The 24094-nt window shown below is 35.7% G+C and overlaps 2 protein-coding genes across 10 annotated transcripts in view; one reads left to right on the top strand and one right to left on the bottom strand.

Annotated features, from left to right (window-relative positions):
* The window catches only part of CHLSN (cholesin), a 382075-nt gene that overhangs the window by 85414 nt on the left and 272567 nt on the right, over positions 1-24094 (top strand). The window lies entirely within an intron of this gene.
* Positions 16772-24094, bottom strand: part of LOC141498056 (uncharacterized) — a 25151-nt gene continuing 17828 nt past the window's right edge. For 3 of the 4 annotated variants that reach the window (XM_074200987.1, XM_074200988.1, XM_074200986.1), the window contains one exon: positions 16772-21605. In XM_074200987.1, coding sequence (XP_074057088.1) covers positions 20593-21564 — 972 coding nt within the window. In that variant the 5' untranslated portion in view covers positions 21565-21605 and the 3' untranslated portion in view covers positions 16772-20592. The remainder of the gene's footprint in view (positions 21606-24094) is intronic. The other variant, XM_074200989.1, reaches the window with a different exon arrangement.

Genomic DNA, 24094 nt, shown 5'->3' with positions numbered 1-24094 from the left:
TCCATTATAGGATTTTAGAATATTACACCAGTGAATTCTGTGGTTGGAATTCCATGGTATGAAATCTTTTTTTTTTCCTTTGCACTTAATAGTATTTATTTTTTCCCAATTTCATGTAAAGATAGTTTTGAATGTTTTTTCTATAAGATTTTGAGTTCCAAATTTTTTCCTCCCTTCTTTTTCTCACATTTCCCCAAGGTAGCAAGTAATCTGATACAGGTTATATATGTACAATCATGTTAAACATATTTCCACATTAGTTATATTGTGAAAGAAGAATCAAAACAAAAAAGGCATGAGAAGGAAAAGACAACCAAAAATGTGAAAATAGTATACTTTGATCTGCATTTAGACTCCATCATTCTTTCTCTGGATATGAATAGAATTTTCAGCATAAGTCTTTTGGAATTGTCTTAGATTGATGTTTTGTTGAGAAGTTAAGTTTCTCATAGTAGATATTACACTATTACTGTGTACACAGATTTCCTGGTCCTACTGACTTCACTCAGTATCAGTTCATGACTGTCTTTTCAGGCTTTTTACAAAAATCCACCTGGCATGAAATCTTAAGGTGCCAGTTGATGGGTGTTCAAGTAAAATAGCCTAATGGCATCTGTTTGATTTTAATATCTAGCTATAATTTGTAATATTTCTCCTTGATTTGAGTTGGATTTTGGTTATATCTTAAAAGTCAATGCAATTATGAAATTGTGAAGCCATTAATTGTACCATATTTAATAATGCTGTTTGTTACAACATTGAGGAAGAATACAGGAAGAAAACTGCTTTCCAAGTGAATAAATATATTTATATATACAAGGTTTATATGTTAAAATATATATATATATATTATGTACATATGTGTATATACATACATATATATTGTTGTTCACTTGTTTCAGTTGTGTCTGAATCTTTGTTAACTGATCCCATTTGAAATTTTCTTAGCAAATATACTGGAGTGGTTTGCCATTTCCTTTTCCAACTCATTTTATAGAGGAAATTGTCACAGAAAGGGTGGCATAATTTGTCCAGTATTCCATAGCTAAAAAATAACTGAAATTAGATTTGAACTCAGGTCTTCCTGACTCCAGGCACTCCAGCTAGCGGTTTAACTTCATTAAAGTATTTTGAGCAGGAACTGCATTTCATTGTCATTATCACCATCTGATTCTATGGAGTATTTTTTTATTAAAGATTTTATTTATTTTGAGTTTTACAATTTTTCCCCCAATCTTATTTCCTCCCCCCACCCCCCCACCCCCGACAGAAAGCAATTTGTCAGTCTTTACTTTGTTTCCATGTTGTACATTGATCCAAATTGAGTGTGATGAGAGAGAATCATATCCTTAAGGAAGAAACAAAAAGTAAAAGAGATAACAAGATCAGACATTAAGAGATCTGTTTTTCCCCCCTAAATTAAAGGGAATAGTCCTTGAACTTTGTTCGAATTCCACGGTTTTTTATCTGGATATAGATGGTATTCGCCATTGCAGACAGCCCCAAATTGTCCCTGATTGTTGCACTAATGGAATGAGTAAGTCCATCAAGGTTGATCATCGCCCCCATGTTGCTGTTAGGGTGTACAATGTTTTTTCTGGTTCTGCTCATCTCACTCAGCATCAGTTCATGCAAATCCCTCCAGGCTTCCCTCCTTCCCTCCCTTCCCATCCCTCCTGGTTTCTAATAGAACAAAGTGTTCCATGACATACATATACCAGTTTGTTAAGCCATTCCCCAATTAAAGGACATTTACTTGATTTCCCATTCTTTGCCACCACAAACAGGGCTGCTATGAATATTTTTGTACAAGTGATGTTTTTACCCTTTTTTCATCATCTCTTCAGGGTATAGACCCAGTAGTGGTATTGCTGGATCAAAGGGTATGCACATTTTTGTTGCCCTTTGGGCGTAGTTCCAAATTTCTCTACAGAAAGGTTGGATGAGTTCACAGCTCCATCAACAATGTAATAGTGTCCCAGATTTCCCACAACCCTTCCAACAATGTTCATTATCCTTTCTGGTCATATTGGCCAGTCTGAGAGGTGTGAGGTGGTACCTCAGAGAATCTTTAATTTGTATTTCTTTAATAATTAATGATTTAGAGCAATTTTTCATATGACTATGGATTGCTTTTGATTTCCTCATCTGTAAGAGTATTTTTAAATTTACAAAACATCTCACATATATAATCTCATTTTAACCACACAACCCTCCTGCCAGATAGGTGCTTTCCTCACTTTATATGTGGGGAACTATGAGACTTTTAGAAATTGGATAATTGCCTACTGTCACAATAGTTCTCAAGCTTCTGAGTGAGATTAGAATTTAGGCCTGCTTCAAGCCTTAATGCTGTCCATTCTACCACACTGCAGGATTGGTCATCCAGTATTTTTTAAAAGAGCAATTTTGTTCAAATATAAGTTAGAGGATAGAGCTTTAAGGTCCCATCTAATGCTAGAATTTCATGATTCTGATTCATCTACTTCCCCCAAAAGGGGACATTTATTCCATGTAGTTAGCTGTTGATCAACCTCATGCCATAGTAAATAGCCAGCTGATCTCAGAGTCAAAAAAGAGGAGAACTGATCTGCACCAGAAGACTGAGATTCTGTACTTGGGAATTTCTATAACTTAGACAGACCCATAGCTTAGTGCAGACCTTAACCCTGTGTAGCTTGCTCTGCTGGCTAGTTTTGTGATTTAAATAGAAGATGGAACACCTTTGTAAGTTCAGATTTTAAGCATTTCACCTCTAAGATCCTTCCAGCATACAAGATCATCACCTCATTGTCATTCTCCGCTCTTCATCTAGACATACCTACCCCGCATAGGATGCCTATTCCCTTTCTCAATATCTCTTTTTGTGTTCCATGTTTTTGTACTGTCACAGTCATCATACTGGTTTAGACCTTCATCATTTCACTCTTGAGCCATTGCAATAGCCCATTACTTGTTTTCCCTGCCAGAAGCCTCTCCCTCATCCAGGCCAACCTCTTCTCAACTGCAAAGGTCATCTTTTTACAGCACAGGTCTGACAATGCCATACCTTAACTCAGTAGACTGGCTCCCTGTTAATTCCAGAATAAAATGTAAAATTCTTTCTTTGTATTTCAGAGCTCTTAATTACCTGGCCACTTTCTACCTTTTCATTCTTCTATTTTTTTTCCTCTATGTTCTGACAATGCAGCAACGAAAGCTATCTTGCTGATCCTCACAAAGACCTCCATCTCTCTGTTATATCTACTCTGTTCCTTTTCAGTGGGTCTCTCCCGTGCTTAGAATTTTCTTTGTTTACTCTTCTTCCTGTCTTCTTTCAAATCCTCCCTTCTACAAGAGGCCTTTCCTGGTCACATTCACTGCCAGTACATTGCCTGCTAGTTACACTGTGAATATCTTTCTTGTTTATAGTTGTTTGCATATTATCTCCCCCATCTCTTCTCTTTGGGGAGAGAGCCCCCTTTTTTTTTTTTACTTTCTTTGTATCGCTAACATTATTGCAATACCTGGTGTAAAGTAAGAACTTAATATATTCTTGTTGATGAGGAGGAAAAATTGGATGATCTCTAAAGTATCTCCTAGCACTTAAAGTTTTATGCTCTTATATATTTATGTGTATATATATATATATATATATATATCTGCCCCACCATATATATAAAATATACCAATGTATCTTGCAACAAAATATTATTTATTAATACTAACAAAATATTAAATCCAGTTATTAATTTTTTTGTTTTTACAAAACAAATGAAACACTTGATTTTGGACATCTTTGAATATCATATCATTCCAGAGTTAAAAAATGCCTGAAACACCATTTTGAAAGAAGTCATGAGAAAGTACAAATTCCTCATATTTAAAAAAAAAACTTGCCAATTTAAAACAGCCAAAGTATGTCACTTATAGTCATTGCATATATGCACTGAAGGATTGCTTTACACAGTATCTGTTTATTTTATTGTGATTTAGGAACATTTTAAAGTTTTTAGTATAGTTTCTGATCATATTACCTTGCAGATTTTTCCATTTCCATTAGTTGTGGATAACATTGGTCTAATCATGTTAGAGGTGTTCTCAGATATATGCAGTAAAGTTTTTCTGGCATCATCAGAATCACAAGACTGGAAGAAATCTAAAATGTTATCTGGTCCAGTTCTTTCTTATGTAGATCAGGAAACTGAAGCCTAAGAAAGTTACATGGCTTGTCAAAGGTCATACAGTAAGAGAAGATCTCCATATCTCCTCATTGGATCCAGAGTTAACAACACAAGGAAAATGGGCTGGGTTGCCTTCAGGAAATTTCAAGGTATCTTTAATGATCCCAAACTTCTACTAAAAAAGCAAAGACCCAAAACTGTTTAATAGTAGTATTCTCTCAGTGTAGCAAGATGGGGAATATAAGTCTCTGAAGAATTGACTTCCAACATTATACATAGGGCAGAGGAGGAATTCATGTTGGGTGGGAGCAGGCTACAACATCTAACAAGTGAGGTCCTTGTAACCCACTGACACTATCAGTGTAATTATGATAGAAAGAGAAGATTGGACCAGCTATATGGTAAGAGTAAGGAATGACATATGGATTGCCAGAATGCACCATTTTTGATCTTGGGAAAAATAGCCATAATCTTTAGCATTTTGGGTAAATGGCCTGTAGCAAACTTGTGGGAGGACAAGAGTTACCTAGACTGGATTGGGATCTGCATCATTGGAAGGAACAACGAAACATATTCCTCAATCTATATGAGTTTTGGAGTATCATCTTTGTTTAAAAGTTTGATTCTAGGGTTTTTGAAGATACCCATATTATTGAATTTCTGGAGGAGCTAATAACAAACCTTTTTTGGCTTCAGAAAACTGAAGAAGGAATACAGAACCCCAAACCATCTCCTCCTTCTCCTTCTCTTTCCTAGTTTATAAACCTTGGCAAGTCACTTAGCTTCTGCTTGCTTCAGTTTCCTCAACTGTAAAATGAGCATAATGATAATTGCCTTCTTTTTCAGATTGTTTTGTGGATCAGATGAGATAATATTTGTCTAAATCCTAGTACATTAAAAACCTATATAAATACTTATTTCTTGTCATCCTCTTCCTCTTCTCTATTTTTCTCTTAATCATCACAGATTTGAAAAGCTCTTTTTTCTTTATAAAACAGAGTTGAAATAGATAGTACAATATTAATAATCCTAGTTTTTATAGGAGGGAAAATGAGATGCAAAATGGCTTGCCTATCTGTAGTCATACAGCTAGTAAGTTTCATAATCAGACTTTGAACTTGGGTCTCCTGATTCCCAAGTCCATCAGGTTTTCTGCTTTACTTCTTGCTTTGCAATATGTTCACTTGTTTGTTGAGATAGCATACACAATTCTAGATAGTTTTATATAATTATATATATATATATATATAACATACATTATATATATATATATACATATATATATATATGTATATATATATATATATATAAAATTTACCATAGTCAATTTGAAGGATAATTGGAAATGACAAAACGTTTTTATTATTTATCATTGCATTAATCATTTGCACCTGGCTTTAGCACATTGTCAAAGAGAAACACTGATGAGTAAGAGCCTACATTCTTTTTTCGTTTCTTACCCAGCACTCCTGGTCTCTGAGGTCAAAGGGCTCAATTGGACAGTGCAGGAGAAGAAAGTGTACATCTTTGGATGGCAGCCCCTGTGAGGAATGAGGAAAGACAATGATTTATAAATATTTGGCATACTTTTCTACCTTTTGTGAAATGGCAAGTGAGAAGTGAGTGGAGAAAATGTCTAGTTCTGATGTCCTATGTCTTCTCTTTCTCTCTTCAGTGACTTGCATGCCATTGGCTCAAAAGTACTACTTGGTAATTATCTCTAAATTGAATAGCATGGTTAGTGGATTGAGAGCCAGCTTCAGCAATAGGAGGACCTGGGTATATGTGACCCCAGGCAAGCCATTTAACCTCTCAGTAACATAGACAACTAACTGACTCTCTTAAAACTGTTAAGCTGCAGAGCAGGTAAAGCCCTGCAGTGTTGGAAGGAGTTCCTATTACAATAGAATCACAAGTCCAGTAAAGAAAATCTCAAAACTCCAACCCCCCATAAAATAAACTCAAAAAACTTTAAGACTTCCTTTAATAAGTATTTAAGAAAAGATCCATCCATGAATACAAATTACTATTTAAAGGAATGAATAGGAAAGAATACTGATATTATTCATTTTACTCCTGTGTACCTCATAGAATTATGAAACATAGGACTTTGGAACTGAATGTCATCGCTTTGTGGAAAGTCAAAATGATGAAAAAATGTTAACTGGCCAACACATTTTCTGAAGTCTCTTTGAATCTCTAGATGCCTGTTATTTGAACATCTTTGTTCCATAGGCACCTGAAACTTAACATGTTCAAAAATGAACTCTCCTTTCAAGTCATTCCTCCTCCCCCATTTCCCCCAGCTTCTCTGTTACTACTGAAGGTATCACCATCCTCCCAATCACCCAGGCTTGCTGTATAGGTGTCAACCTTGACTCCTCCTTATCTAATCAATTATTAAGGCCTGTTGATTTTATCTTCATAAGATCTCTTACATGTTCTCCCTTCTCTTACCTGGCCCTGCTACCACCCTGGTACAGACCCTCATTGCCTCATGCGTGGGCTAGTGCAATAGCCTGCTGGTGAATCAGCCTATCTCAAGGCTCTTTATACTCCAGACCATTCTCTCTACTTAGATGTCCAAATGATCTTCAGGTCCGAGCATGTCCACTGCCCCCCCCCCACACTATTCACTTACCTCCATTGGTTCCTCATTACATCCAAAGTAAAATATATAATCCTCAGTTTGTCATTCAAAGCCTTCATAACCTGCCTTCTCCCCACCCTCAGCCTTCTTATACCTTTCACACACTTTCCAGACCCCCAGCCCAGTACTCCTGCAGTCCATTTAAATTACCGCCTTACTTTTTTTTTTTTTTTGCAACTCAAATGGGCTTCAGTGGCTTGCCCAAGGCCACACAGCTAGGTGATTAGTAAGTGTCTGAGACCAGATTTGAACCCAGGTACTCCTGACTCCAAGGCAGGTGCTTTATTCACTAGGACACCTAGGTGCCCTCCCGCACTGCTTTTTATCTAAAAAGATACTCTGAATATTTTCTCTGGCTGAAACCCCACCTTCCCCCCACACCTGGAATGCTCTCTCTCCTTACCTCCACTTTCTGGCTTCCCTAACATTCTTTAAATCTCAATTAAAATCCTATCAGAGGGAGTCTTTCTAAATCCCTTCTTTGGCCTCTTGATGATTTTCAGTTTATACCCTATATGGCTTTTTTGCTCTTAGTTGTTTGTATCCTGTCTACTCAATTAGATCGTAAGCTTCTTGAAAGCAGGGACCTGTTTTAACTTTAATTCCCTACTATTTAGCACACAGACTCTAGCACATAGGAAACCCTCAGTAAAATGTTTATTGACTGCCTGATTGCATGGTCTTTTTCAGATAGTGATAAGAGCACTATTTAGAAAGCTACTCTGAAATAGTTTCCTTGGCTAAGGAGGGTGGGAGAGGAGAGGAGGGAAAAGTCTAGATAACCTTCAAGGATCCTTTTTCCTTTAAATCTATGATCCTATGATCTTTGGAAGGTGTACTTTAGAGGATAATATTCTTTTAAAAAAACATTTTTATGTTTTATATCTAAATTTCCCTTAGTATCTCTTCTTTTCCCTCCCTTTCAGAGTGTCATCTCTTTATGACAAAGAGAGTTTCTTTAAAAGATGAAGAACCAGAAGAGGAAAAAAAATAAACCAAACTGATCAGTAGTTCATAACAAAATGTGACCCTATATACAATATTCTATACCCAAACATTCTCCCCCTATCTCTGCAAAAGAGGATGTGTGTGTGTGTGTGTGTGTGTGTGTGTGTGTGTGTGTGTGTGTGTGTGTGTGTGTTGGGAGGTGGGAATGGGGTGGTTATCTTATTTTTTCTTCTTGGGTACAAAGCTTGCATTTTAATTTTGCTATGTTCATTTTTTGTCATTTTGTGATTTCATTAAAGCTGTTATGTTTTATTTTCTTGGCTTTTCTCCTTGCATCAGTTCAAACAAGTCTTTTAATACTTCTCTATTCATCATATCAATTTTTACAGCACAGTAATATTTCATTATGTTCATTTTGTTTATCTATTTGCATGTTTTATTTATCTAATACCACCATTTGTTCCTCCATTCCCCAGTTGATTTGCATCTTTGTTTGCAAAAAATATTTTATTTCTGAAAAAAATCCTGCCTCTCAGGATCAGGCTTTGCCCCATCTTTAGTCCATCTCATGTATTGCTGCATATTGAAAAAGTATGTGTCACATGAATTAAGGCTATGTAGGACAAGGTTACATGTCATTAAGTAAATGTTTATTTTGGACCAGAATGCGATAAGCTATCTTGCTTTCTTAGAACCACCCAGGATATCAATCTCTGCCAAATACAGTGGGAATCTCTAATTATGACCATTTGTTCTGCCAAGCCTGGGAACAAGTGGGCTAAGTTGAAGGCGTTCTGGCAACAACACCATTGAATTTCCTTCCGTTTGTGCTCAGCACTTAAAACTAAACCCCATTTTAACTGGTGTTGGCTTTTATCAGAGTGGGAGCAGACTCTCTGTTTTGTGGTAAGAAACAATTAGATCCTAATTGCCATCTTTGAAGATTTCTTCTGTGTGTTTATTGAAATTAACAAGCATTTACATGGTGAATAAAATGTTTTAAAAATATTGCTTCTTTCAGACTATTCTAATAAGGATGGTAGTAGATCTAAAATTTTATCTTTTATCTCTTTCTAGCTAGAAAAGAACTTTTTAAAAGAAATTTTTATTGATATTTTGCTTTTGTTAAATTTTTTTTTACTATATCTCTTTCCCTTGTTCACTGGGTTATTATTCCTTATGACATTTAAAAGGAGGTAGAAAAAAAGCTGTTCACTAAAACCAAACACCATATTAACCATGGCTCATAGAATGTCTAGTATTTTACACCTATGGTTCCCCGCCCAAGAGGAGAGAATTGTGCCCTTTCTTAGCTCTTTTCCTGTTAAGCTTGGTTTTTAAAATTATACACAGTATTTAGTTCATGAAAAGGAATTTTAACATGGGAGTGTTCTGTCTTCTTATTCAACATTATGTCCTTGCCTTTTCTTGTTATTATTAAAAGCAAATCCACATTTACTTACTTCACTGAGTATTTTATAGCTTCCATAAAAGACCAATTTTACTGCTGTTGATTGTACTGACTTCTTAGACACACTGACTCCCCTAGATGGTTGCTAGGATTTTTTCTGATATCAGCTTTTTCTTCTAGATAGAAGACCTTGTAATGGTAACTAAAACTTGTCTCCATTGGGTCTTGTCCTCCAGAGTTACGGAATACAGTTTTTCTGGCCTAAATCTTAATCTAAGGGAACAAATACGGTATTGTATAATGAGTATAATAGTATGTGATTTTAAGTGAAAATCAAGAGACCTGAGTTCTAGTTCTGATTGCCACTCTCTATGTAATCTTAAATCACTTAAGATCTTTGAACCTCAGTTTCTTTGGGCATATTTATCTTCCTGAGTTTAAATCTGTCCTCACTTACTAGCTGTGTGACTGTGGGAAATCATTTAATTCTTTTTTTATCTCAGTTTTCTAATCTGTAAAAGAAAATGGCAAACGCTTACTCTAGTTTCTTTTTCAAGAAAATGCCAAATGGAATCATGAAGAGTAAGATACACCTGAAATGACTAAACAGCAGTTTCCTCATCTGGAAAATGAATGATTAAGATTGATTATGGGGGGCGGCTAGGTGCCGTAGTGGATAAAGCACTGGCCCTGGAGTCAGGAGTACCTGGGTTCAAATGTGGTCTCAGACACTTAATAATTACCTAGCTGTGTGGCCTTGGGCAAGCCACTTAACCCCTTTTGCCTTGCAGAAAAACCTAAAAAAAAAAAAAAGATTGATTATGGATGGCTGTTCATTGATTATGGATGGTTGTTCATTATATATATGTGTGTATGTATATATATGCATATATATATAAAATGTGTGTATATATATACATATATATATGAATATTACTTGAATCTACAGAAGTACACAATGGTTTTCCCACTTAATCTCATTTTTATAATGGTAACTTGAGAAAAATGTCTCTTGACTTCTCAGAATGGGATTTCTACGGGAAATCTGTGGACTTCTTTTTTAAGTTGTTCTTCACCTTCCCCATTTGCCTCCAGTTCTTGTGACCACTTAAAGGGACAGGTTTTAACACAGAATATCCTGGCCAGATATAGCCAGTTCTTTCTTTAAGTTTTACTTAATTTGGGTTCAGGTTGGTTATTGACTTATTGTTCATTCCTTGAGAAAACGCTAGTGAAAATAGAGTTTCATTCTAAGTGTTGAGCATAAATGGAAGGAAATTCAGTAGTGTTCTGCTGGAATGTCTGATAGCATTTATTAATCTTGTATCAAAAACTTTAAGTCTTTCTATGATTCTCTGAATTCTTCATATTCATTGTTTCTTATGGCTTAATAACATTCTCTTACATTCTTCCACAGTTTTGCTTAACTTTTCCTTAGTTTATGGTCATCTGCTTTGTGTTCATATTTGTATTTGTCACTTTTTAGTACCTACAAAATGCTTTCCAGAATAGATGAATCAACAGGAAGTCCTATCAACAGTGTATTGGTGCATAGCTACATAAGTTAGACAAGTTTTCAAATGAATGGCACCTAATTCATGATAGGCATGCTTTGAAGAGAGAAGATGTTGGTAGAGCTGTGAACTCATCTAACCTTTCTAGAGAACAATTTGGAATTACGCCCAAAGGGCAACAAAAAATGTGCATACCCTTTGGTCCAGCAATACCACTACTGGGTCTATACCCTGAAGAGATGATAAAAAAGGGTAAAAACATCACTTGCACAAAAATATTCATAGCAGCCCTGTTTGTGGTGGCAAAGAATTGGAAATCAAGTAAATGTCCTTCAATTGGGGAATGGTTTAATAAACTGGTATATGTATGTCTTGGAACACTATTGTTCTATTAGAAACCAGGAGGGATGGGAAGGGAGGGAAGGAGGGAAGCCTGAAGGGATTTACATGAACTGATGCTGAGTGAGATGAGCAGAACCAGAAAAACATTGTACACCCTAACAGCAACATGGGGGTGATGATCAACCTTGATGGACTTGCTCATTCCATCAGTGCAACAGTCAGGGACAATTTAGGGCTATCTGTGATGGAGAATACCATCTGTATCCAGAGAAAGAATTGTGGAGTTTGAACAAGGATTATTTCCTTTAATTTGGGGGAAATAAAACCTGATATCTTATTATGTAATCTTGCTATTTCTTATTTTCTTCCTTAAAGATATTATTTCTCTCTTATCACATTCAATTTGGATCAGTGTATACCATGGAAACAATGTAAAGACTGGCAAATTGTCTTCTGGGGGGTGGGGGGAGGGAAGCAAGATTAGGGGAAAAAATTGTAAAACTCAATAAATAAAAACTTGAAAATGAAAAAAAAGAAAAAGAAAATTGGGCCTCTGGGCAGCTAGGTGGCACAGTGATAGAGCACCAGCCCTGGAGTCAGAAGGACCTGAGTTCAAATTTGACCTCAGTCACATAATAATTACCTAGCTGTGTGACCTTGGACAAGTCACTTAATCCCACTGCCTTCCAAAAAAAGAAAAAAAAGAAAATTGGGAACTTTTGCCACTCCCTGCCTTCAGAGTCCTCGGAATTATCTGTCATCTAGTTACTGGGGAGATACCCCTTTTGAAGACATCTGCGAATGAGTGGAGAGGCTCACTGGAAAAATTGCCAGTTGTGGTAGGAAACAGAAAGTTAGAACTCAGAGGGACCAACAAACCTCTCCCCTCCAGCCCTCTAATCTTATAGAGGGGCAATTGAGCGTTAAGTGGTGTGCCTCGCTGAGACCCCTAGTGTTTTATCAGTGTCTTAATAACATAACTTTAGATTCTTTCTTTCACTAAATGATGGCTCAAAGAGCTAGTCAGAGAATGTCCATTACAGTAGTAGATCTTTTTTTCTGGACTTCACTGATTGAATTAAAATTTGTGCATTGTTTACTGAGATGTTGCTGGGTGGGAAATTTAGAGATTTAAAGGCTTTTTTTTTGTCTTTCATCTGCTTATGAATCCCATACCAAAGATTTCGCTTACTTGTTAGATTTCCAAGTCCTAGAACTAAGTAAGTTCAGACCTTTAGGGACCTGTGATTTGTCAGACCATTATTTGAAAGTCTTCTTTTCTCTCTGTTCCTAGAATATGTTGTTGTTTTAGTTTGTTCTTTTATTTTCTCACTGTCTCAATTTTTATTATTATATATTTGATACTCAGTTGTAATCACAAGGTAGATGTTCTGATTGCAAGAAGGGAAAAAAATGCTGAGCCAGATCAGGTAGTAAATAGTGTAAAGAACAAATGAAATTCTTTTCTCTGAATTTGACAGGTAACAAAGGTGAGCTGGGAGGGACTAGATTCTTCCATCCATCATCCTACTGTAGCAATTTAAGAAAAGCTGTCTAATTTTAAAAAATCAACAGTAAGCTATTGATGGCTAAAAGAAGCCTAGCAAAGAGGGATTTCTTTGTTCAGTTTTTTTTTTTTTTTTGGTTGATTCCTCACCCCTTTTCTCACCCTTTTCACCCCTCCCCAGAATTTAAGGATTGGATTTCAGACATCAGGGAGTCAGGGTGGTATAGAAGAGAATATTGGACTCGGGATCAGAAAACCTGGGTTTGCATTGACTTTGGTAAAGCTATTTTCACCAAACTGGGTTTCAATTTATTTATCTGTATAATGAAGGAATTAGACTAGTCTATCAGTAAAATCAGCTTCTAAAATCGTAATCCTGTGAGTGAGACTTTTTATTGGTGATTGTTAGGAAGGGAGGTAAGAAACATTTCCCCCAGCTTTTCAAAGTGTAACAATTTATCTCCTAGGTACACAAGGGAGGCAGGTCTGTTTATGTCATTAGGGTACCCTTAAAAGTCATTGTCTTAATGTTTTGAGTTATCCAAATGTTCAATCGTGTGCCAGGAGTTTGAAAGTACTTAACTCAAATAATAGGATCCTCAAATTTTAAAGGACCTTGGAGGTCATCTGGACAGCCTTATTATCAGTGTGTTTATTCCCAGCATCTGATTGAATGTCTCTGAAGATAGGGAACTCACTGCAATCTATTCCATTTTTGTGGAGTTCTGTTAGAAAAAACTGAGGAAAAGGAATGACACCAATCTTCAAACAGTTGAAGAGTCAAGGTCTAGAGTAGAGAACTAGAACCAGAATATAAAAATTATAGAAAATAGATTTTGTTTCAATATAAGGAATAACTTCCTATTTCTCTGTAACTTCTATATCTAGATTTTACTTCTCTGCTCTGGATCTTGGGCCCTTCAACTCTTTGAAGACTGGTGTCATTCCTCTGTTTTCTTTTATCAGTTTTTTTTGTTTGGATTTTTGCGAGGCAAATGGGGTTAAGTGACTTGCCCAAGGCCACACAGCTAGGCAACCATTAAGTGTCTGAGGTCGGATTTGAACCCAGGTACTTGTGGCTCCAGAGCCAGTGCTTCATCCACTGCACCACCTAGCTTCCCTCTTTTTATCAGTTTTAAAGTTCCCATTTTCCTGGATACACTGTTTGTTGATGTCACCTTTAAAAGATTTCACATAATACTCTTGATAAAATCTGACCCAGGCAAAATATGACAGGACAATTGCTTCTTTTGTTCCATATAAATTGGAGCTATTTAACCCAGATTTTCCATAGTAAAAATAAAAATATTTTCTTGGGAAAGAAGATCTGATTATATATTTTAAAGAAATGAATCAGTTAATATAAAACATCATGCTTTTGTTATTGATCAATAATCTGAATATAATCAAGCATAAAATAAAGATAGACACTGATTTATGATTTTATTTTATAGGGAACTCCCACATTAGAAACTACCTTCATCAAAAAAATTGGAACTTAAAAGAGTTGCTTAGAACAGAGATGTCAAACTCGGGCTGCAAAACTCCCACATGGGGTCAGAACCAGCTTGAAATATAATTGGAAATGTTTAATAAAGAAGATGAAAGTACAAAACCATATAGATAATGATGATGTGTGATTTTCTAAATCAACATGTGGCCTGAAGAGATCCTTATTTGAGCTTGATACCTTAGAACACTGTGATATTATGACTTGAGACACACAGCCATTATTTATAGAATCCAGGACTAGTTTGTACTGGCTTGAGACAAACTCTCCACATATACAAACATGCTGCATCTAATATTTATAAAAGTAGTAATTCATATCTTCCTCCTATTTGTTAAGTATCAGAAGGCATTTAAGGATAAGCAGAATAGGGAAATTGTGGGTTTCTGTAATTCACCTGGGTAGTCAGGTTCACCTGAGTTTTAGGTCACTTCCTGCTTCTCCTTCCTCCTCCTGACTCTTCATCTGATTCAAGACCTCAGAGTAAGCTTTCTTCTAGTATATGTATAAAATACCCTCAGTATTGCTGAGATTGCACTACATATTTCTTGATTCCTTATTGTTAAGTTTTTCTCTAATTTTTCTCTAATTTTCTCTAATTTCAATGAGTCTCCATGTAGTTTGTTGGGTAGTATCTTTTTTAATTAATATTTTATTTGTGCCCATGCCTCTCGTTGTCTGCGCCAGCAGGGCCTCTGCTGGACTGCTGCATCTCGTGGAGGGGGCCCGGGCAGACGGACGGACAGAGCGGCCATGTGGACGGTGATCACGGCCAGACTGTGTCTGGGGCTCCTGCTCCTGGCACTGCTGATCCCCGCATAGGTTTATTCTCAAAATGGAACTGTCCACCAAGCATAAATGACACTACAACGAGCCCTACTGTTTTGGTAGTAACTAAACAGTCACATAACAAGACATCCACTACTACTAAGGGAAGTGGAAATTCCCTGCAGGCAACTGCCAGCGTCTTCCTCCTCTCACTCTCCCATCTACATCTCTACTATTAAGAGACTCAATCAAGCCAACAGCAATGCTTCCCCAACCCATCTTCCTGAACCATCTGAGATGGCTTATAACATCTACTAGTCATTGTGACACAGAAGGAAACAAAACCAACACTCAGTGTCTTGACCCCACCCACTCTAATTCCACATCTTTAAATTTATTGACACATTGGTTCCAGAGAAGGTCCTAGGCTAATTTTCCACCCATTGAATAAATAATATGAGAAGGTTCTGTATGATTTCATGGGACTGATTGATGTTGGACTTTTTAGTTCAGTGTTTAAACCAGTTGGAACTTTCAAGAACAAGACTGAAGAAAGATGACATCCACTTACAAGATTAAAGATGCACTAAATATGATCAACAAGAACTCTACTTTGGGAATAAAGGGTAGATTTTTTGTCTCGATCCAGAAAAGGAAAAAGGTTGTGGAAAAGAGACTTGGTTTTCACTTTGGTTCATTAGCCATTAAAATGATTATATGGTATAAACAGCTTCCATGTTTCTATTTAACTGGATGGTGGAAGAAGCATCATCAGGCTTTGGGTAGTAAATCCTTCATGTGTTTCAGCAGTACTAATTTAATGCCTATATACTCTAGATAAGTTTTAAAACATTAAGGTATCACTATTCTCATAAGAGATAAATTATTTACTCTGGGGCTTTGGATTTGACATAGCATTTAAATTGCTATATCACAAATGCCATTTGCCAGTGAAATGATGGATTGGAATCTCCCCACAGTAAAAGCAAAATGAGTAAAATTGGCTTTCCTAATATTCTGTAGAAAACTAGACATTCCCATTATTTCCTCATCTAACAAAATGTTAGATTTCATTAGCTACTTTGATTTACTTAATTCCAAAGACCTTTGAAGTACACGACCTCTTGAATAACTTTCAAATGCTGTTTTTTATTTCTGCATATGTCAAATAACTAACAGTTTTGAAGATGACCTATTGTGAAGGTTGATTATTTCAAAATTTCAAAATTAAGAGGCAAACGTGTAAAATTGAGTATTTGGAATGTAAGGATAGGGAGCTTACTTGCATCATTATAAGTTCACAGGATCTTTTATATTATTTCTGTAAATACTTTTTTTTAAAAAAATCTTTGTGAATCAGAGTAGCTTACAAGACTTGTCATTCAATATTTTTAGATATAGAACCTGGTATTAAACCTAAAGTTGGCCTCGTTCAGGGAAGCAAATAATTTTGCTTTCCTGCTTTAAAAAAAAAAACTGCTGCAATGTTGAAACCTTTTAAAGAAATCCTTTTCTTCTTTTGTTCACATGGTCACACACTGTTGCTTAGATTTGAGATATCTAATATGACTATAATATTCTGACTTCATTAAAAAAAGCAAAGAAATTTTGCTGTCCTTAGTAGCTAACCGAGGAACTTCCTAATGCAAGAAGCATCACAAGCTACTGTGTGTGTGAATGAATACTCCTTTCTGCTCTATTTTGTATACTGTACTTTGTTTGGGGTTCTTGTATATTGTGTTTGTGTCTTCATGCTTTAATTCATAGTAACTACTCTTGTTATGGAATTGATTTGCATTGAACACAAACTGCAAATAAAAAGTAATAAACCCAAATGGAAGCTTAATGTAAAAAATATATATTTTATTTGTTTTCCAGTTATATACAATAGTAGTTTCTACCTATCATTTTCTGTAAGGTTTTGAATTTTGCAATTTCCCCCCCCCCCTTTCCCTCCCTCCCCCAGAAGGTAGTCTGATAATCTTCACATTGTTTCCATGCTATACATTGATTGAAATTGAATGTGTTGGAAGAGAAATAATATCCTTGAGGAGAAAATGAAATATTAGAGATATCCAAATTATGTAGTATAATGACACTTTTTTTTTAAATTAAGGTAATAGACTTTGGTCTTTGTTTAAACTCTACAGTTCTTTCTCTGGGCACAGATGGTATTCTCCATTGCAAGGACCCTAAAATTGTCCCTGATTATTGCAATGATGGAATGAATAAGTACATTAAGGTTGTTCATCACCCCTATATTGCTGTTAGTGTACAATGTTCTTCTGGTTCTACTCATCTCGCTCAACATCAGACCATGCAAGTCTTTCCTGACTTCTCTGAAATCCCATCCTTCTTGATTTCTAATAGAACAATAGCATTCCATAACATACATATACCACAATCTGTTCAGCCATTCCCCAATTGATGGACATTCACTCAATTTCCAATTCTTTGCCGCCACAAACAGGGCTACTCTGAATATTTTTGTTCAAGTGATGTTTTTAACTTTTTTCATGATCTCTTCAGGGTATATACCCAGTAGTTGTATTGCTGAATCAAAGGATATGCATATTTTTATTGCCTTTTGGACATAATTCCAGATTGCTTTCTAGAAAATTTGGATGAGTTTGCAGCTCCACCAACAATGTATTAGCATTAGTGTCCCAGATTTTCCACATCCCTTCCAACATTGAACATTGTCCTTTCTAATCATATTGACCAATCTGATAGGTGTAAGCTGGTATCTGAGAGCTGCTTTAATTTGCATTTCTCTAATCAGCAATGATTTAGAGCAATTTTTCATATGACTATCGATAGCTTTGATTTCCTCATCTGTAAATTACTTTTGCATATCTTTTGACCATTTGTCAATTGGGGGATGGCTTGTTTGTTTTTTTTTTTTATAAATTTGACTCAGTTCTCTATATGTTTTAGAAATGACTCCTTTGTCAGTAATGCTAGTTGTAAAAAATTGTTACCCAATCTGAGCTTGGTTACAGTGGTTTTGTTTGTGCAAAAGCTTTTTAATTTAATGTAATCAAAATTATCTAATTTGTTTTTAATGATGTGTTCTCCATCTCTTCCTTGGTTATAAACTGCTTCCCTTTCCATAGATCTGACAAGTGAACTATTCCTTGATCTCTTAGTTTGCTTATAATAGTGTCTTTTATGTCTAAATCCTGTACCCATTTTGATCTTATCTTGGTATAGGGTGTGAGATGTTGGTCTACCCCAAGTTTATCTTGGGTAGTATTTTATATCTATTCTTGCCTTTCCATTCCTGTCTCCCATCCTAATTCCAACCTGCATTGCCTCATGCCCAGACTATTCCCTTAGCTGCCACCATCATCTTCTTCCTTCTTTCTTTCTTTCTTTCTTTCTTTCTTTCTTTCTTTCTTTCTTTCTTTCTTTCTTTCTTTCTTTCTTCCTTCCTTCCTTCCTTCCTTCCTTCCTTCCTTCCTTCCTTCCTTCCTTCCTTCCTTCCTTCCTTCCTTTCTTTCTTTCTTTCTTTCTTTCTTTCTTTCTTTCTTTCTTTCTTTCTTTCTTTTTAAATTTTTGTAAGGCAATAAATTTAAGTGAATTGCCTGAGGTCTGGCAGATAAGTAAGTATTAAGAGTGTGAGGAAGATTTGAACTCAGGTCCTCCTGAATCCAGGGCGAGTGCTCTATCCACTGTGTCATTTATCTGTCCACCCTGCCCCCCCCATAGCCTTTAATGGTTATTTTTGCATTCCCCTCCCTCATAACCTTTAATGTCAACTATCTTAAGTTATCCACTGCATTACCACAAGGTTAATTTTCCTGTAGCATCATATCATTTCCTCCCATAAAATCTTCAGTTTATCTACACTGCCTCATTTGATAATTTGTATTCAGTTTACATTTTTTGCCCTATCTCCTTCTTTAGCAAGAGGTCTTAACCATTTTTTGTGCCCTGGCATGCTTTGTAGAGCTGAGGAAATTTATGGACCTCTTCTCAGAATAGTATTTTTAAATTCATAAATTTAAAAATGTAGGATTACAAAGGAAATAATTGACATTGGAATACAGTTATTAAAATAATTTTTTAAAAAGTTCACTAACAGCAGGTTATGAACTGCCATATGTCGACTTGACCCTTAAGTTTCTCATAAGCTGAGATGTTCATTGCTTGCAAATTTTCAACTTTTCCCACTTCCAATTTTTCATTCATACAATTTTGTCCCACCTCATGGCTAACGTAGAAGTTTGTTTTGCATGTCTACATATTTTGTAATGGGTTTTTATTTTTCTTGTCTTCTCATTGGGTGTGGGATGAGGGGGAGAGGGAACTTGGAACTTGAATTTGGAATTTGAAAATAAAATTGAATAAAACAGAAAAACATGTTTTCCCCATTCAATGCCTTTTTTTTTTTTGCCATCTCTGCCTGGTAAAATTATCACACCTTCTTCAGAATGACATTTAAATGCCTTTTCTTCCTTCACTCTTTATCTGATTTATTGGAATGAAGAGACCTCTTGTGTCTAATGATGATTTGTATTGATATGTCATTCTCCCCAGTAGATTGGAAATCTTATGAGGTCAGGAACTATTTTAGTGTCCTTTTCAAAGTCTACAATTTAAGAGGTTCACTGTGAGTATTTGGGAACGAATGAAGTGGAGTAGAATTCTTTTTACTATATATTTTTTATTCCTTTCTCATAAAATTCACTTGGCAGGTGAATACACATTCTTTAACTAAATTATTTTGCTTCATATTTCACATGTAAAACCATTGGCATCAAAAATTATTCTTGCATTTACAATTAATAATAGTAAAGAAATACAGTACAGTTCAGACCATACTAAGTGAAATTCATTTCATTAGTTTACCTTCCCAAGAGCAGGCTAATATTGGACTATTCATAATGAATAACTTGAATTTGTATATCTGTACTTTGAAAACCACTCGTACACTTGTGCTTTCATTTGATCTTTGCACTAATCCTGTAATAAAGGTAAATAAGTGGGACAGAATATATATGTCTACATCTGTCTGTCTGTCTACGTGTCTATATGTCTATCATCTATCTATCTATTTTATATAAAATAAATTGAAAAGCAGCTTCTACAAAATCATAGTTGGTCTCAGAATTTGGGACTAGAACCTTATATCCTCAGTCCTAAATGACTGTTCGTTCTGCTATAGCATATTAGCACAAACAGAACATTGTCCCATAGCTATCACTAAATCAGCACTATAAAAACCATTTTTTAAATGTGTAAATGATAACTTTTTTTAACTTGTTTATCATAGAAAACCATATTTTTTATTCTCAGTAAGACATTAGTTGGGTTTCTCTGGAATAATATGTGCTTTACCTTTCAGTTGTTTTCATATTTACTTTCAATGAATAGTCTATTTTAAAACAACCTAGGAAAGTGAAATATTGCTTAAATATCTAAAAACATTCTAGCCTGCATTTATTTAACATTTATTGAATACATTGTGGGTGTATTCAGGTAGCCTGGCACTGGTTTTAACTTCTGAAGGACCTCAAAAAAAGCTGACTGCCTTCCATTAGGATTTTTGATAGAGATGGAGGTGCCTTTTGGCATTTAGGAAAATTTGTGGATGATCTAGAATCTACTAGTAACAAAATTCCAATGATATCTTTCCAAGACATCACATTCTGCTTACTTGATCTTGCAGGGCAAATTTGTCATTTCAAGAGATAGATTATGCTCTTCATAAAAGACCGAGCTGCCAGTTTTGCCCTTCACCATGCATTGATACAGATACATTTTAGATTCTTCTCTATAGGGCTATGCTGTCATGTGTTTCTTCTCTCCGGCATCGTTTGGTTAGATTTCGTAGGCTTTTGTTCAGGGCAAGTTTACATGGCTTGTGAAGAAAAAGAATGACCAGGTTGTTCATACAACTCTCACCAAATAAGACTAATTCTGCAATATTCATGATGAGCTCATCTCTGGGAGAACCATTATCCCCCTGAAGTTTGTGCCTAGACCTATTGAGTAGCATAATATTGTAAAAGAGACGACAGGCAAACATGATCAAGGTAATGGTCAACATGACCAAGTAAGTAGATGTATCGGCTTTCTGTGGAGGAGCATCTTTTCGTACCAGTTTCCCAATGAGTAGGGTAAAGAAAACCACCTTTATAATCAGGGCCATCCCAAAGCCCAAGCTGAATTTGACAATCTCATATTCAGGCCAGGCTGTCAATGGATCTACCTGACATAGGGTATTTTCATGTAATGAGCCAACTGTGCCTAGAAGCATCACCCCTCCCAGGGAACTGATGAAAGCACAAACAAAGACAAGACTCACATATCCCAGGGGCTTTTTGATCAGCATCACCATATTTAGACAGGGCAAGTAATTCTGGAACAGCAATGTGTAAGACATGACGATCTGAATGTATTGAGCATTGAAGTAACAAATATTGAAGAAAAAAGAGAGTACCCCACAGCTCAGGTTTGTGGTTGATATATACTCTGGTCTAGTTATGGCAGTGAATGAAAATAGAGTTACCAGAAGATTTGTCACTGTCAAGTCCAAGAGGTAGAAGTCCAGTTTTTCCATCTTAGTATGTCCCTTTATGAAGGTGACCAGGTTGAATGTGCCGGCCACTAGACTTGTTGGGACAAACAGTGCAATGTAGATGTGCATAAATCTTGATATTATGTTCTGTATCCTTATGATATCTTCAATCTCAATGAATTCTTCACTGGGATATTTTATCCACGTCATGTTGTGTGAGACCATCTTTTGAGGAAGGGCTTGAAGGAAACAAACAAAGTCACAATCTGTAAAAAAAAATGTCCAGAAATGACCTTTGATTGACTCAACTGCTAAGAATGGATGATTGACTATAATAGGACAGTCATGATTTTAAATGAGGATATTGGAGTTTTTGCCTCAGTGCCAAAAGAAAGCTTATTTTCCTTCACTTTCTTTTGTGGACAGCAAGTTTCAGGGAACCTGGGGCATTCTTAGGGGCTGGTTCTAGAGGTTCCAAGTAGAAGTAGAATTCCCAATGCCTATTTAAAAAAATTAGAGCAGAAGGCATAAATTGCAAAATGGGCAAGATATATTTCTCTGACCCTCCAGTTTTTCTCCATGTCCTTGTCCTCCAGAATTTGTGCTCCCAAACCTCCTTCAGTCTTTATTTCCCCATGTGTCTCATGTGCTCAAATGAACATTCACTCATTCATTCACCCAGATTTTCCCTTCCATTAGAATTCCTAATCACTACTACTAATATGTGAACAGCCAATATTCCGCATTTTCCTCATGTTTCAGGAGAGTAATTAGCAGGTACAAATCTATGTCCAATGAATGAGATGAGATGTTTTTGATCAAGAGATCTTCTCTTTCTGCTTCCTATGTCCCATGCATTTCTTTCTTAATATGTGTGTGTATATGTCTAAGTTGGTGTGTATAAATTTATGAAAACATTAATTAATCTGTCAGGTACAGATATATACAATCAAACATTAAAACTCCTTGATGTTTGTAAGTGACCCAGCATCCTGGAGGATCAGTAAAAAGTCATCAGGAAGGGCGGCTAGGTGGCGCAGTGGATAAAGCACCAGCCCTGGAGTCAGGAGTACCTGGGTTCAAATTTGGTCTCATACACTTAATAATTACCTAGCTGTGTGGCCTTGGGCAAGCCACTTAACCCCATTTGCCTTGCAAAAAAAAAAAAAAACCTAAAAAAAAGTCATTAGGAGAAGAAATGGTACACATTAGTATATTCAAATTCAAAAGCAAGAATGGCAAATGGAGATTTCCTTTCCTATTCCTTCTTAGATAATTCCTTGTAAAAAGACTGTATCTGATGCTCTCTAAGATTTGAGTCATAGACTAAAACGATATGAATGTTTTCAGTAATTTCCCCATTCCTTTTCCTACCAAAGAATTTTTTCCTTACTTAGGGCTATAATTTATTCTAAATGTAGTTTATATGCTATATTATTAGGAACTTTACCCAAATCCCAGAGACAAAACCATAGACAGAGCAAAGAATAATTATAAGATTTAATTCTTAGTCTCTGATCTATTTTAGTTCTGGATTTGAATATTTTTGTTCCATATTTTGAAATTCTCATGCATTTTAATTTTTTTAAAAAATGCTATGAAAATGATAGAATATCTCACAGTGTGGCCATAGCAGACTTTATATTTTAAAAAATAATCTCCATTGGATTGCAATCTGATTTATTCCTTTTCAGCCTGGAGTTCATTTTTACTACCAAGTTGTAAATTCCCAAAGTTAGGGGTTTCTCTGACACTGTTGACAGACTGCTAGCTATAATGATCCCATCATGTATCATTCTAATAATTCTGTTTTCATAGAAAATGGCTTCTTTTTTTTTCTTTTAACTAAGCAGTAGGCTGTGTTGCAAGGTATAATTGCTATTTATTTGAAAGAAATTGAAGACCATAAATTCAGATGTATAACTTTAATAGAATACCTGAAGGCTTGGTGAATATAACTGAAAAAGGGTAGTTTGTATATACTTTGTATGATAAATAAATATCCCTAAGAAGAAGAGTCATTGCAGATTATAGAATTGATTTGCTATGAAAAATGCATATTTTATTTGAAACATACCTTTACTTAAAATAATGTGATTGTTGTTGAATTTTGTGGGGGGGGGTATCCATACATACCACAACTTGCCTTTTCATTGAATCTTGTTCCTTTCAAAATAGTCTTTTTTTTTTTGAGAGGCTGTAGGTTTATATCAATAATGCCATCATTGTTAAAGCACAAGCACTTTTTGGAATTCCTCTTTGGGACTTCGATTTAATTTAGTGAACTGAAAAAGTTGGTGGGTGTGGGTTCAGATCTTAGCTTTGCCACCCTGTCTTTGTGAACCCGAATAAACCATTTAATCTTTGTACCTCAGTCTCTTCTGCTGAATGAATAAGGTTTTGCATGAGATAATGTTCAAGATCTATTTTATCCCTAAATCTTTTATATTATGACTTTCTAGTTGAAAGAAAACTTAGGGAAGATCTCACCCAACTTCCTCAGTGTGAAGATATTGAAATTGTGATCCAAAGAAGTGATTTGTGATAACCCTTGTTATATTAGAAATTTGGAAATCAGGTCCTTTGACTCCAAATCTAGTACTTTTTGCACTAAAGCACTATACCTCAGAACTTTTGTAGTTCTCCTGTTATCTAACATAATCCCTATACAGGGCACATTTTTAAAATTATTTTTCCAAATCAAAAGACATTGAAGGAGGATACGGTAATGAAAAGAGGAATGAATTTGGATTCA

Source organism: Macrotis lagotis, chromosome X, assembly GCF_037893015.1.
Source record: "Macrotis lagotis isolate mMagLag1 chromosome X, bilby.v1.9.chrom.fasta, whole genome shotgun sequence".
In the NCBI taxonomy this organism is placed as follows: domain Eukaryota; kingdom Metazoa; phylum Chordata; class Mammalia; order Peramelemorphia; family Peramelidae; genus Macrotis; species Macrotis lagotis.
Note: the sequence above shows the minus strand (reverse complement) of the source record. Positions and strands in the feature narration are given on the sequence as shown.